General features: G+C 41.9%; 2 protein-coding genes across 2 annotated transcripts in view; one reads left to right on the top strand and one right to left on the bottom strand.

Moving 5' to 3' along the window:
- The window catches only part of LRP2BP (LRP2 binding protein), a 48674-nt gene extending 43116 nt beyond the window's left edge, over nt 1-5558 (top strand). The window contains exons 8-9 of the mRNA XM_007466525.1: nt 674-786; nt 5230-5558. Of these exons, the coding sequence (XP_007466587.1) occupies nt 674-739 (66 nt within the window). The 3' untranslated portion in view covers nt 740-786; nt 5230-5558. The remainder of the gene's footprint in view (nt 1-673; nt 787-5229) is intronic.
- Nucleotides 3667-13769, bottom strand: part of SNX25 (sorting nexin 25) — a 117295-nt gene continuing 107192 nt past the window's right edge. The window contains exons 15-19 of the mRNA XM_007466526.1: nt 12194-12311; nt 8430-8496; nt 5250-5431; nt 4670-4770; nt 3667-4251 (exon numbers count right to left, since the gene is read on the bottom strand). Of these exons, the coding sequence (XP_007466588.1) occupies nt 4171-4251; nt 4670-4770; nt 5250-5431; nt 8430-8496; nt 12194-12311 (549 nt within the window). The 3' untranslated portion in view covers nt 3667-4170. The remainder of the gene's footprint in view (nt 4252-4669; nt 4771-5249; nt 5432-8429; nt 8497-12193; nt 12312-13769) is intronic.

Here is a 13769-nt window from a genome sequence, read left to right as displayed (position 1 = left end):
ACCAATGGTGTAAGTCCCATTCTTTTTCCTTTTGTGCTTAGTCTAGTTTGACTAGCTCATAGGGTGCCACACGTAGAGGCCTTGAACCTAGTGTGAAATGGCTGTGCCAACACCTCAGCTTGGGGGGCCGTGTGCAGAAGCCAAGGTGCTGACTTCTTGCCGCTAGAAGCAACCAAGCAAATATCTGGTAACCAACTGTCATGGGTACTAAAAGGGACAGTTTCTGCATGGAGTAAGGTCTGGATGAGGTAACTTCTGTCTTTCAAATTCCTGACATACTATGAAATTATGCACCTTATTGCTAATTTAGGCATAACAAGATCATATGTTTAAAAAAATTATACATGCTGCTATTCACATAACAGGTTTGAGGCCAAATGTTAATGCTTTCTATTTTACTTATTTTGATAATTCATAACTTAGAATACTATCAATGTGTAAATCCATTATTTTTAGCACTGAGAATTTTCTCTCCCAAAGGATAATAGCATGGTTATTTTTAGTTACGATCTATTAATACTTTGCATAGGTTAACTTGAATCTCCCTAATTAAGAAATCAGAATAGAAATGTATAACTTTGAAATTCCCTTAAATCATTGCACTCTATTTCTTAAAAACAAAAGCTCCAACAATTCATAATATGTCTAAATAACTTTTTCTTTGATTTTTAAGGCTTGTCGTCTGAATCCTTCATTGGCAGATGAACTTCACACTTTACTTATTCGTCAGAGAATTTAGACTACAATGTATTTCAACAAAGATCATCAATCCTAACAACTTAGAATGTGTGTATTTTTATAATTTTTATAATAGCTATGTTTGTTTTCGCTCTCCCATGTTACATTATCCTGGGTATTTTACTGATGACAGTTTACCTTCATTCTTTTTTTTTTAACATCTTTATTGGAATATAATTGCTTTACAGTGGTGTGTTAGTTTCTGCTGTATAACAAAGTGAATCAGCTATATGTATACATATATCCCCATATCTCCTCCCTCTTGTGTCTCCCTCCCACCCTCCCTATCCCACCCCCCCATCCCACCCCCGCATCCCAACCCTCTTGAATTTGTAAAATGTTGCAACTTGAAACGTAGCTACAGGATTGAACTGCAGGAAGAGTCTTCAAAGATCCAGCTCTTAGGCTAGAGACTGACCAAGACCATGTCAAATATTGAAAACCATTCCATAAAGCCAGTTTTTTTTTTCCTTTCTTAAATAGTGTTCTGAAAGACTTAGTGTCATCTTAGCTTTAATAACTTCAGAAGTATAAATGCTACAGACTTATTTTTAAAAATCTGAAGTTTAATTCTTTAAATTTCTTTAATCCTTAGTGTTGTGAATTTTGAATAACTTTTAATTTTATTTCAGTCATCGAAGACTTCTAAAATAGAAAATTCCAAATTGCAAATTAAAAATCTAAATTTCAAAATAAGCGGGTTTAAGAAATTGCTTACAATCTTGCCTTTCCATATCTTCCCCTAAACATCTTAATGAGTAAAACTGCTGTGTTCCTGGTAATCAATTGAAACAAGATGTTTCTCTGTGCTTCAGGTCCTTTTCTACATTTTAAAAACCCTCAATGTATTTCAAAACAAGATAAAATTTCAAATCATCTACCAATGTAACTATAACTAAACTGTTAAATTAGCAAAAGACTTTCCTTATCAATTACATCTACAGAGGCAAGATCCGACAGTAAAAATAGAATCCATATGCAAAAGATTCTAAAGAAATATACATCTGTGAAACAGATATTGAAAATAATGTTTAAGATACCTGAACAACACCTTCTTTGTAAATGTTATGGCTTTTTTTTTTAAATCACAACCATCCTTTCCAAAGTGATTTACAGGATCTAGTCTTAGCACTGGGAAAATGCAATTAATATGTAGGTGCCTGTCACTAAAGAAGTATTATATGGCACAAAACTACTTGCTCTTGTTTTATGTTCTGGTTTGTCTATATTATTTGAACTTCACTTTGTTGAAATTTCTTCCCTGTATCTAAAGACAAACATAGGCCATATACTTCTCCTTTAAATCTTAGAGTAGAAACTTAAATCATCCCTGAAACCCATTCCTTTGATTTTAAAATCTCTGCTGAAGACTCTCTTCTTCCCCAGTAACAACATTTCCATATCTCTAGCCCATTAAAAGATTTCATAAAACCTGACGTAAATCGTTCTACAATACAAGCCCACTTGCTTTTGCTCTTGTTTTCTGAATAACATCCACAGAACATTCCTTCAGTGGTTTGAAGATCCAAATTTCCAACGGTATTCTCTTCTCCGCACTCAATCCAGTTCCTTAAGCCTTTAAGAATCTTAAAATAGAAATGTAATAAGGCAGTGTATGGGGACTGTAATAGCACTTTTCATAGCTCGCTCACTCTACATCCCCAAAGTGAAGGCCACTTTAACTGCCATTAAAACACGGTTTGAGAAATCCTAAAGGTAGGATTTGTCATATTTGGTAATATGCTGTGCTTAAATGTCCTAAGTGAACCCAACACGGAATTTAAAATTTCAGTTTACTCTCGTTACCATAAAGCTGGCAAACCTGGCACAGGTGAGCCCCTGCAAACTACCACTACTCCCAACCATGGTGCACACCTTGACCTGTGATTGGAGTCACCCTTTAAGTGAGGTGAAGCTTCAAGGTCATTAATTTTTTTCAAAAAAAAATCTTCTGTAAGAGTCCTTACAGTTGATAACTTATGAAAAAGTAAGATGACTTCTTAAGGACTGAGGAGTCATAACAGCCATGGTTTAATTATGCAGAAGATGGTCACTTTTAGTAACTGCTATGAGTTCCTGGGGCTTGGTGACTTCACACTGCTTCTCTTCTCTGAATGTCTTTTCTACTGAATGTCTTTTATACATCCCTATGAAGGATAATTCTTATCCATATAAATAGCCAACTTTGAGTTTTTTCGAAAGTATCAAATATCTTGGTTTGAAATAAGGATCAAAGAGCTGTAGCTAAAAGAATAGCAAAGATAAAGTTTGCTTTATTAATTTTTAACCATTTGTCTTTCAGCACTTATGTTTCATATCAAGAACTTGGCATATCAGGAACTCAGCAGGTATGATCTAACAATGATATAATTAATACCACTTTATATATACATAGTATGTTTCTTTCATGGATTTCAAACTGAATTTCTGCTTAATTGGCTTGCTTTCAATATTCCCAGGGGTTAGAAAGGGGAAAGTGTTTCATTATCACTGCATAATAAATGGTAAAACCCAGGAAAATTAAGTGACTTGTCCATGGTCCCACTACGAAAAACAAAGCAACATCTGTACCCTGGATTTCGCCTAATGCCCCTACTGGTCCCCAAGACTTGATGACACAATCAAGTCCTGAACAGCCTGAAGTAACTTCCCTCCTCTTTGTTTCCCCATCTCATTCCTGCCCATCCATCCCACCTAATAACAGCACTTCAAGCACCAATTTTGGCTCTTCTCATTCACACTAAAATCATATTTTTCACATTCATTCTGTGTCTGGAGAAAGGCAGCAAACTTTATACTTCCTTACGGAAGTACTTACATGTGCAATGTTTTCTACAGAAAAGGCACTTGATAAGTATCTGAACTACCTTAAGTGTTTCAACTTTTTTTGAGATATATATAAGCATCTTAAACATCAGAGCGCTATGATTCATTTTTATATTTTATTCAGATGCTTCAAACTATGGGAAATCTTTGGTAAAAATAAAGACAATAAAATTTTCACAATAACTTCACACAAAGCATTGCACAACAATATTCAATACACACGAATATAGGAATGTTCAGAATCCTCAGTGAGGAAATTAACTGTACAACGTTCATAATTCTTCATTTAAAACACTTTTTTAAAACAAAACTTCATAAATATTTAAAATATTTCCTAGGTTCTTATCACGTATTAACACTTATATTTCAATCAGTATGTTGACCTTTAAAGGATTTATATTAAAATAAAAACAATTAACAAGTGTTTTTTTCTGTTGCCTAATATACAGCATCAAGTTTCCCCCCCAATTCCGCTTAATTTACATAAAACTAGAGGGAGGTAACTAAAAGATAGGTATGGTTCTCAGTCAAGCCCTCTGTGGAAAAGAGGAAAATGTTTCATGTCTATTATTACAGACATTTCTCTGGTGGTTTATTTGTGGAGTCTCAAACCTGACAAGCTTTAAGTTCATCTAAATGAGTTCTCAGCTCAGGACACAATTCAATTAGCAGCAGTTCCATCAGCACCTGAACCAAGAAAGAAAAAAAAAAATGTCTTTTTCTCTAAGGATTAAAAGGAATTAGTATTCTATAAACTCCATTTAGCATCAGATTGATTTATTTCACGGTCCGTTATAACCATCAACAGTATTATGACTACTGGGAAACAGTTTGCTTTGCTGAAATAAGAAAGCCAAGCACTCAGGCAGAAGTGTTACAACACAAGTTGAGAGAAACAGCCAGCAGGCGAGGAGGGGGATGCCACACCCACAGGGGGTTATTTTTTTTTAACCAAATTGAACAAAAATGAAGCAGAGAAAATGGGTTCAGAGTTACAAGCACTAAGAATGATTAAGCGTATAAAGAGTTAAAATCTACCCCCGTATATGAACAGAAACGTAGAACTGAAGAAACTGAACCCTCTGGGAGGCTTTAAGTTACTCACATATAACAGATGCTTATTGGCTCTCGTTTCTTGCAGTGCGTTGAATATTTTTATTATACCATGACGGGCATTTTGCTGTCCAACAAGGCTCTGAAGCATATCTGAAAAATTAAGTTTATATTCCACGCTGCTATTGATAAAGTGCACCCTGCATGGACCTTCAGTGAGGGGCTACGACATATGCACACACAGCACATAAAGGCACGGAGACGTGAGGAACATGAGTGATCAGCTCTTTCCAATGTTTAAGGAGAAAATTTAGAATTTTTCAATAGAAGGCATTTATACAAACTATAATTTTAATATGTGGATCCCCAACAAAAAACTGGGCACTTTAACAGGGTTTTTAAGGCATAAAATTTTATTATCTGTTCTAAAACATTTTTCTAGTTAAATTATAACCAGTACTGTTCTTATTGGGATTCTCAGTATAATTTTTTAGCAAGGGACAAGAGATGATTTAAAAGGAAAAAGTATGATCACTTTTTTCACTGTAAATAATGTTTCCTAAGCGAAAAAGGAGAAGGGCCATCAACACTCCCTCTTCATGTGACTTTCAGGGTCAGAGCCCAGGCCTCACCTGGAATGTTTTCAAGCAGCTTCTGCTGTGCTCTCCGCTTTGTTTCCTGGCTTTGTTCTTCACTTGGGACTGTGTTCGGAGGTGCCAAATTCCCACCGGGCCACAAAGCGTCCCGGAGAGCGCCGATGTAGTAGACCACCATTTGCTCGCTGAGAGCCCAGTCCACTGCGTCCCGGAGTTGTCTTTCAAGAGCAAAATATTTCTTGGATGAGGTTTTAAAAAATCTTATTCTCTATTCTCACAAGGCATTTGTCAATGGGTAGGTTAAGATAAGCGTTTGATGAATAAACTAGGAATTGGATTTTTAAACTCTGACTCGGAAAGTTTTTTTTCTTATTGTGGTAACACTGACAGCCATTCATTCTTGGAGCTCACATTTTCACTGGTACTGAATTCTCTAAATGTTTGCCGCACGGTGTCTTTCAATCTGGAAAAGCAAGAACTGAGAGGAGACTGATTTGTCTGAAGCTTGCAACTACTCTTAGCTGTGCACGGTACTTAACATACTAATTTCTCCATGAAGTGGTATAAACTGAAAGCATCAATCCTTTTTAAAGACTGAAGAGCTCCCTGAGCTCTGGTAGTCCTGGGGAGAACCAAGCTCCTTCACTAGTTGTCCCTTGGGGCGGCCACGGCAGAGGACGCTGGGCAGAGTTGTCCGACCCCGGAAACATCTCACATGCTCACGGGGCAAAGGGGGAACAGACACCCCCCCTTTCACCACAAAGGGGGGGACTTTGAAAAGATACACTGCTATCCAGCCACGTCACCTTCCCACAGGAGTGAAAATCGGGCAGATCTTGACCTGCACGGTTATAAATAAGTGGCTTTTATCTGGTTACCCAGGTCTTCCATAAACCCTGCTTCATCAAATTCCCGCCAACCAGGGGACGGCTGCAGAGAGCAGCACAGTTCACAGAGCCAGCAGCGGTGCTGAGGTTGGGAGGGTAAGTCTCTCTGTAGAAAGTGGGAGCAGAATCACCTGGGACTATTAGTGCAAGAAAGACCTGAAGTTTCAAACTTAATTCACGAATAATAAATCAAAAAGCCCTTTAAGAATCTGACTTCCCAACCAGATTTTTAAAGGGACAATGTGAGGTTTTCAGAAATAGTATCTGAAATAGATGTTTCAAGCCCAGCACTTTGCACACAGTAACTAGTCACCAATGAAGTCTAAATTCCACTGTGAGTCAGAACCATGGTAATCCTGTTTGTAACTGCATGTCTCCTAAGATACTTCCCAAAACTGCTTAGGGCTGTGCAATTCATATCTAGATCAAATAATTTTATTAATTCAGTGGGGCTTTGGCTTTGAGAACCTGCTGACCTGCCCGCCTAGGTAAAATCTACATAAAAACACAGCTTGTTTTGCCTGTAGTCCTTGGGTTACTCACCAGCACTGCGTGAAGAAATGAAGGAGGAGAATTTCAGTTTCCAACTTAAAACTAGGTGAGTGACTTACCAAAGGCCATCACCTAAGCATTTTCTATCAATTTAGGTCTGACTTTGTATTAACCAAAACTGGAGGAAGCTTTTGCAGCAATTCTGGGATGTGAAATTACAGTTGGTACAAGGCGAGAGGCATATATTGTGCTGCTACTTAATTTTATGATGTGTCGTCTGCCTGAGGCAAAACAGCACAGGGCCAGATGCTCCGTAATTTCTCTACCTGATAAAAAAGCCCACTGAAACCCACAGCCTGAAAATTCCCTACATGGTGCCCCTCCCCCAGCCCCATGTAAAGAACCGCCTAATGTATTCACCACTCTCAAACCACAGCTGCTCATCTTAAATTTAAGAGCCAATATCATAAATAGGAGCAGGGAATGTATGCATGATTTTCTGAAACTGGAAAAGAAAATAAGTTAGCAAGTCTGGAGTTCTGAGAAAAATAGGGCCATTTTGAAAACTTCTTTATCCAAGGTCTGTCAGTACTAAGGTTAAGAGGTTTGCCTCAGACTGAAACTGTAAGTTAAACAGGGCATTTTTCTGCTTAAAAGCCCATGATACTAAGAGTCAACTAAACAAGCCACTAACACCATTTTTTTTTTTTTTTTTTTTTTTTTTTTTTTTTTTTTTTTGTTTTTTTGGTGGTACGCGGGCCTCTCGCTGCTGTGGCCTCTCCCGTTGCGGAGCACAGGCTCCGGACGCGCAGGCTCAGCGGCCATGGCTCACGGGCCCAGCTGCTCCGCGGCATCTGGGCTACTCCCGGACCAGGGCACGAACCCGTGTCCCCTGCATCGGCAGGCGGCCTCTCAACCACTGTGCCACCAGGGAAGCCCCACCATTTTTTAAAAAAAATCTTAGAAATAAGCAAGTAAATTTTGGTTTATGACCACAAGGAAAATATATTCTATTTGCAACTGAATAAAAATATAATATGATCTTTATTATGTTTCCCCCCCAAAATTTATAAGATTTATGTGATAAAACTACAATGTTAACCTTATACATACATCTGACAACTAAATTAATCTTTCACTTGGAAAAATCTGACAATTTCATCTTAAAACATATTTTGCTGTACAAAAATAACTTTTTTTCCCCTTGGTTTTAGCAGTTGACTCCCAGTTTTTGTGTGTGGGGGGGTTCATAATGCTACAGCCTCGTAAGCATTGGGTACTGGGCATAGAGTATAACCCTTAGGGATATGGGTAACGTGATACAATTCAGAATACACATATGGCTTACAATAGTGTTACAGGGTACACACACCCCTCATGGATACTTAGCTATCAACTAACAAGAGAAATTACTATTTTGATATCACCCCAACTCTAAAAAAATATATGGTTTGCATTTCCCTTCAAATAAATACCTGCCGTGCGATGCTCATCCTTTCATTTTGGCTCAGAGTCTAAGCCTTAAACTGATCCCCATCATGTGACATAAAAACGCTGTACCCAAGATATTAAAACCAGTCATCATGGTCAACAGAGAACTTTCCAGAACAATCTTCTGACCCTCGTCAACCAGCCTGCCAGAGCCAGCCCAAGCTTGTTATCTGGTGCACCGCGCATTCTGGGGGAGAGAGTCTTGTAGAAATCTGCTTCCCTATCCAATCTTAGAATCATATCAGAAATAAAAAGAGAAACGAAAAAACCTTGAGTTGAGGATGTAATTGGACTGTTAAGGCAAAGGCTAGGGCATGAATTCAAGCATTAGTTTCGTGCAACTCACTTGTTGATGGTTCTTCCGAAAGTGACCTGAACGAGAGCAATTAACGTTCTTCTCACCCATTTAAACACTAAAATATAAATCAGAGGAAAAGCATTACCACAGGCTGTCACAATCGCGACATTTTCATAGCAGCACAAAGCATAAATCTTAACCACGTCACTCAGTCCAAGTCTGGACACTAAGGGGCTTTGATATCCACAGAATTTGGGTCTAGGTTAGCAAACTTCTGCCCAGGGATACGCTAATGAATAAGCTTTCATTTTCTACTTAGCAACTGATGAGAGGAAACTTAAGACTTCTTACAGCTTTTCAATGCCAGCAACAGCTGAGCTAGCAAGTGGAACTAAAACTTCACTTCATGTGTCCCCGGGCTACTGACGTCTGTTTTCCACTAGCAGACAGTGCAATTCCTTTTAGATTTGTGCCTGGCTTGTTGAACCCAGTGTTCTAATACACGGCTCTGAATGAGAAGCATCTGTAGTCAGATGTTGACAAATGTTTTGAAATGTTAACAAATTGATGGGTCTAACTGCTCCCTTTTGAATAGTAGTTTGTAGATCATGCATTTTTATATATTTTATGCCTGTGGGGGATGAAAGGGGAACTGGGAAGCCCTGGATTCCTAGAGAGCCATGGACTCATCGCTCCTGCACCACCGCCCGGAGCAGGCGGCCACCATCACCTTCTCCGAGCCTCAGTTTCCTCATCTGGAAAAGGACAGTGTTAGCATGTACTTTCGTTTCGCTGGAGAGTCATGGCAATACTTTGTGTGAAAGAGTTTTGTGAAGGGTCCTACATATCTAAACTTTTACTATTAGCATTAGATTAGGAGACACATTGTTATAAGTGTAGAATATGAATATAAACCAAAAGAAGGCAAAGAAATGCTGTGAGGATATTTTTGGTCTGCAAATTGGAATCGAAACCAAATATTCCGTTTATATATTCACTTCCATCCACTGCAATGTTTAGCTAGTGACACATGACTTGGCTATGATGGGGCCAAGAATTCAGGGCTCCTGCACCAAATAAAAAAAGGAGTAAATTCACAAACACCTCTGTACAAGGGAAGGCACACAAACAGAAATCAACAGTTAACACAGACTTGGTACTAGACTTTAACACATTCTCAAGTCATTTCTAACTTTAAAAATGGATCTAAGTGTCCAGGTGCAGTGGTGGTAATCCTTCAAGTGAGAGTCAAGTCCTGGGGTCAGGACCACGCCTCAGAAGTGCCCTAAGTGTTTGATGGAATTCAGAACGCGCTGCAGGCGTGCCCATCTGAGGCTGGCGTTCCGGCTGGGAGGGGTGTGTCTGGCAGGGATGAGAACTTCGCTCCACCTTTCTCAGGCAGCAGACAGGTAGCTCAGACCCAGAGGGTCTGAGGACACGAGCAACTCCAGGAAGAATGCCTGACAGCCGAGTGACTGGTTATAAATGTTTAAAACAGCTGTACTTCTGGTCCATTTTCATAATCTGAACTAGAGCAGGAACCCAAAACGGCTCTGCTACAGATTCTCTCCCATCACTGCTGCCCCTGACTCTACGACATTTTCCTACCCTTCCCCAGTCCCCCACTCCAACACAGAACAGCCCCATTATTCTTTCCAAGGACTCATTCGTTCGAAGCCACGGAGGCAGCTGCAGCAACACTAGGATTTTGCCGATGACAAATATATCACATCTCATTATCAATGACGTTCTGTTTACTCCCCTCTGGAAAGTCACTAGCAAAACCAAATATTCTGAGCAGGTGCACATGAGGGACGAGATGCACACCACAGAGAGGACTTGGGGCCCTACTCCTGCCCTGACTGCCTCTGACACATCCACCAGGCTTCTCAGTCTCTTTGTGTCGCAGAGAACACGCTGACCCAAGGCCAAGACGGTGCTTCCTCGTTCTTACCGACTCTGTGGGACACGGGGAGGACTCATGATTTAATGGGCAGACTTCACTGGGGAGGAGCCAGCCTCCGGGGTGGGGGGAGAACTGTTTTTTCCGGCCTGTACTGAACCAAGTTCAACGCCAGCACACATCTTCAAGTGTCGAAAATACGGACCAGCCATAGCTTTTTCATCTGAAAGGATCCTTAATACTTGGACGATATTCCACCATGTGGATATTTCTTAATTTAACTATCACCCATTTCTGAATTTAGCTTAGTTCCAATTTTTCCTTACTGTAATTATGCTCAAATGAACATGCTTATATGTAAATCTCTGCCTGGAGTTTAGAATTTGTGTCTATTGCTTAATGTGAATTACATTTTTGAAACCATTATGTTGTAAATTCACTGAATGAAGGAAGAATCTACCTCTGAGATATTTTTGTTTCCCCTGTGGAGCTATATCTAAAACATAAGCTCCCAAAGTGTTTGCTGATTATTTTAAGATTTGGCTTAGAGGAAGAAAAAGTTCAATGACCAAAACAATCCCAGCACTGAAAATTTTTTTGCCTATTCATTCATTCATCCATCCATCCATCCAAGCATTTTCATTGATCACCTACTATGGATCAATCGTAAAGATACCGAGGATTAAAAGACTTAAAAGACGCGCTCAAGCCTGTAACAGCACTTGAAGTTTCTTCATCTGCGAAGAATTCTTTAAGCGACAATGTTAAGGGATATATAAATAAGAAGCAATGCACAGCCGGCTTCCTGTATAGGACCAACTCCCAGCCCACCTTCTTTGCCCCAAGGGAAAAGATGCTCATCCAAGTGGGCAGAGCCCAGGACGTTCTCCGAGCAGTGTGCTCCCGGTTGGAGCACTGCTGTGCCTTGCGAAACCCTGCTCCTCTCGTGCGCTTCCTCTGCTAGGCGCTCAGCTGTGCCTTTAGGCACCTGGCACACCTCTAGCTAGGACTCGAGGCTCCAGGTGTGACCGAGTATGCCGGCATCGCGATTTACAGGTTGGGGACTGTGGAAGGTGAGGGCGGGCAGAGAGTCCTATTCAGGACTCAAGACTAAAGCCAAGAAGTACCGTCTGACCTTTCACCCCGGTACTGCTTCGGGAGAGAGGCACTCGCGCAGGTCTTAACAAAAGAGTGTTCTGATCCTCTTTCTGCTCTTATTTCTTCTAAGTACGTCTCCCCTCAGGAACTATTAGGGTAGGATTTCTCACCTTGGCACTGCTGTCGTTTGGGACAGTATAACTCTTTGCCGTGGGGCTGTCCTGTGCACTGGAGGATGCTTTAGCAGCGTCCCTGGCCTCCAGCCACAAGACGCCAGCGGTGCCCTCCCACGAGCTGTGACAACCAAAACTGTTTCGGGACATGCCAGTGTCCCCTGGGGACAAAATGCCCCCACACCTCCACGGATGACCAGTCCTCTAGGGAGCAAAGGAGGCTGAAAGCAGGCTTGGGCATCCCTGCGTCCCTGGCCACATATTCACCTTTAACAACAGGGCTCTTCCTCTGCTATGCAAAATTAACTTTTGTATACCTTTTGGTGATGAAGCAATGGGGCTATGCTAAGTCACATAAAAAATTCAAAGCATTCCAGCTTTCTGTATACAGAGGAACATGGTGAAGGGTAAAGCAGGACCCTAAGTTCCATGAGTACAGGGATATCTGTCCTAAGGTTGTGTCCTCAGATCCTGCCTTGGTATCTGGTTGGCCTGTCAAAGTATTTGCTGAATGAATATAAATACATGTCTGATTCAGGAACAAAGAGATATTGTGTGTGTGTGTGTGTGTGTGTGTGTGTGTGTGTGTGTAACCACTTAACCAGCAAACACCACTGAATAGTAATAAAGAAGCTTACTTCCTCGAAGTTCAAAAATCTCCCCAATCAGCATGAAACATGGTTCAGCCAAGGAGTCTTTTCTTCCATCCACGTCATCACCACAATCTGACAGGTCACTGTCCTCCTCTGCCTCCTCCTGGGGGAACAGTAAAGTCACAGGAAGCAGGTCACTCATCCCCGGAAGAGGATACGTTCTCCTTCTCCCAGGGTCAATTCCGAATGATGCACTTATAGTTGAACCTCACACGATCCTTCAACTTCCCTACATGCAGAAACCTATGCGTTTTCACAAAGAGGCCACAGTGTATCTAAACTCAGGGCGTAGCTTGATCCTAAAGCCTCATTCAAGGTCTAAAATAATTTTGAAAAGCCTCTGTCACTGTATTAATGAGGAGTGAATTCGGAGATAACAAAACAGCTTTCTAACCATTTTGAGTTTTAAAAGGAAGGCTTTTAAACTTGAAATATTTTAAATTCAGTTTTTTTAAAGACATGTATAATTTAAAGTAATTTAGTTATTTTTAAAGCTCTGATTCAAGCTTTTATTCTGTACTTCAGCTAGTCTCACTTCTTGATCTGCCTATCAACAAATTTCAGTTGAAAACTCATTTATGCCAGGCACCAGGCTAGTGCCAACGAGTGTGACGTGGATCCCGACTTTGAGAGGCCCTTAGCTCTGCGGGGAGGTGGCCAGTATGCACGTGGCTGTTTCTCCAAGCAGGGTGAAGAGCTGCAACACGGGTGCACACATTAGGCAGTGGAAGGCAGCTGAGGAAGTGCATTCGGATGTGTGCAGGGGGCAGCTGAAGCTGCGGGGACAAGCAGCGGCCTAACGACAGGGCTTTGGGGGCGTGACGAGCAGAGGGCTGAGAAGTCACAGAGGCCAGAGGGGTACCCCCAACTTCACGGCTTCACTGCACGTCCAGCAGCATCAGAGGCTGCAGGAGGCTGCCGGTCGGCCACTGGCCTTCCTCCTTCCGAGAGCAGTTTCCCGGAGTGACTGGGCCACAGGGTGAATCCCAAGAGGTGCAGGGATAAACGGGAGGAGACGGAGGGGAGGGGCCACGTACGGCCAGACGTGACACGTGTGGCGTGCAGGAAAGAGGCGGGGAGGGGCGTGGGAGGGAGGCAGGCAGGCAGGCGGACCCTCTGTGGTTCGCGGGCTCTGCTCCAGCTCAGGACGCGGCAAAGCAGACGCGCCTTTCCACGGTTACTTCCTTCTGTCCAAGCTCGTTAAACCAATTCCGGTGAAGAGGCGGTGGCGTCTGGCATTGAACTAAGGAGACGCCACATTTCGGAGACGGTCTCGTGCAGCTTGTTGGAGAGCCAAACGAGGGGCCGCAGGCCTCAGCCAAGTAAGGGGCCCCCGGAGGGAAGCCCGAGGGCCAGGTATGAGATGGCAAATGTCTGCAGCCTCTGTCTATTCACTCCTTCACCCACCCGCATCACTGCGAGGTGCATCTTGCTTCAGGACGTGACACGGCTTTCCATTCCGTCAGATAAAACCTAAGCTCCTCAGCGCGGTGGCCTTGCCCCTCCTCCTACCCTCGGCCTCATTTCCTGCAACGCACGCTCCCGAAGCCCCCCCCGCCCC

This window comes from Lipotes vexillifer, unplaced genomic scaffold (assembly GCF_000442215.2).
Source record: "Lipotes vexillifer unplaced genomic scaffold, Lipotes_vexillifer_v1.1 scaffold951, whole genome shotgun sequence".
In the NCBI taxonomy this organism is placed as follows: Eukaryota; Metazoa; Chordata; class Mammalia; order Artiodactyla; family Lipotidae; genus Lipotes; species Lipotes vexillifer.
This window is presented reverse-complemented; position numbering and strand designations above follow the sequence as displayed.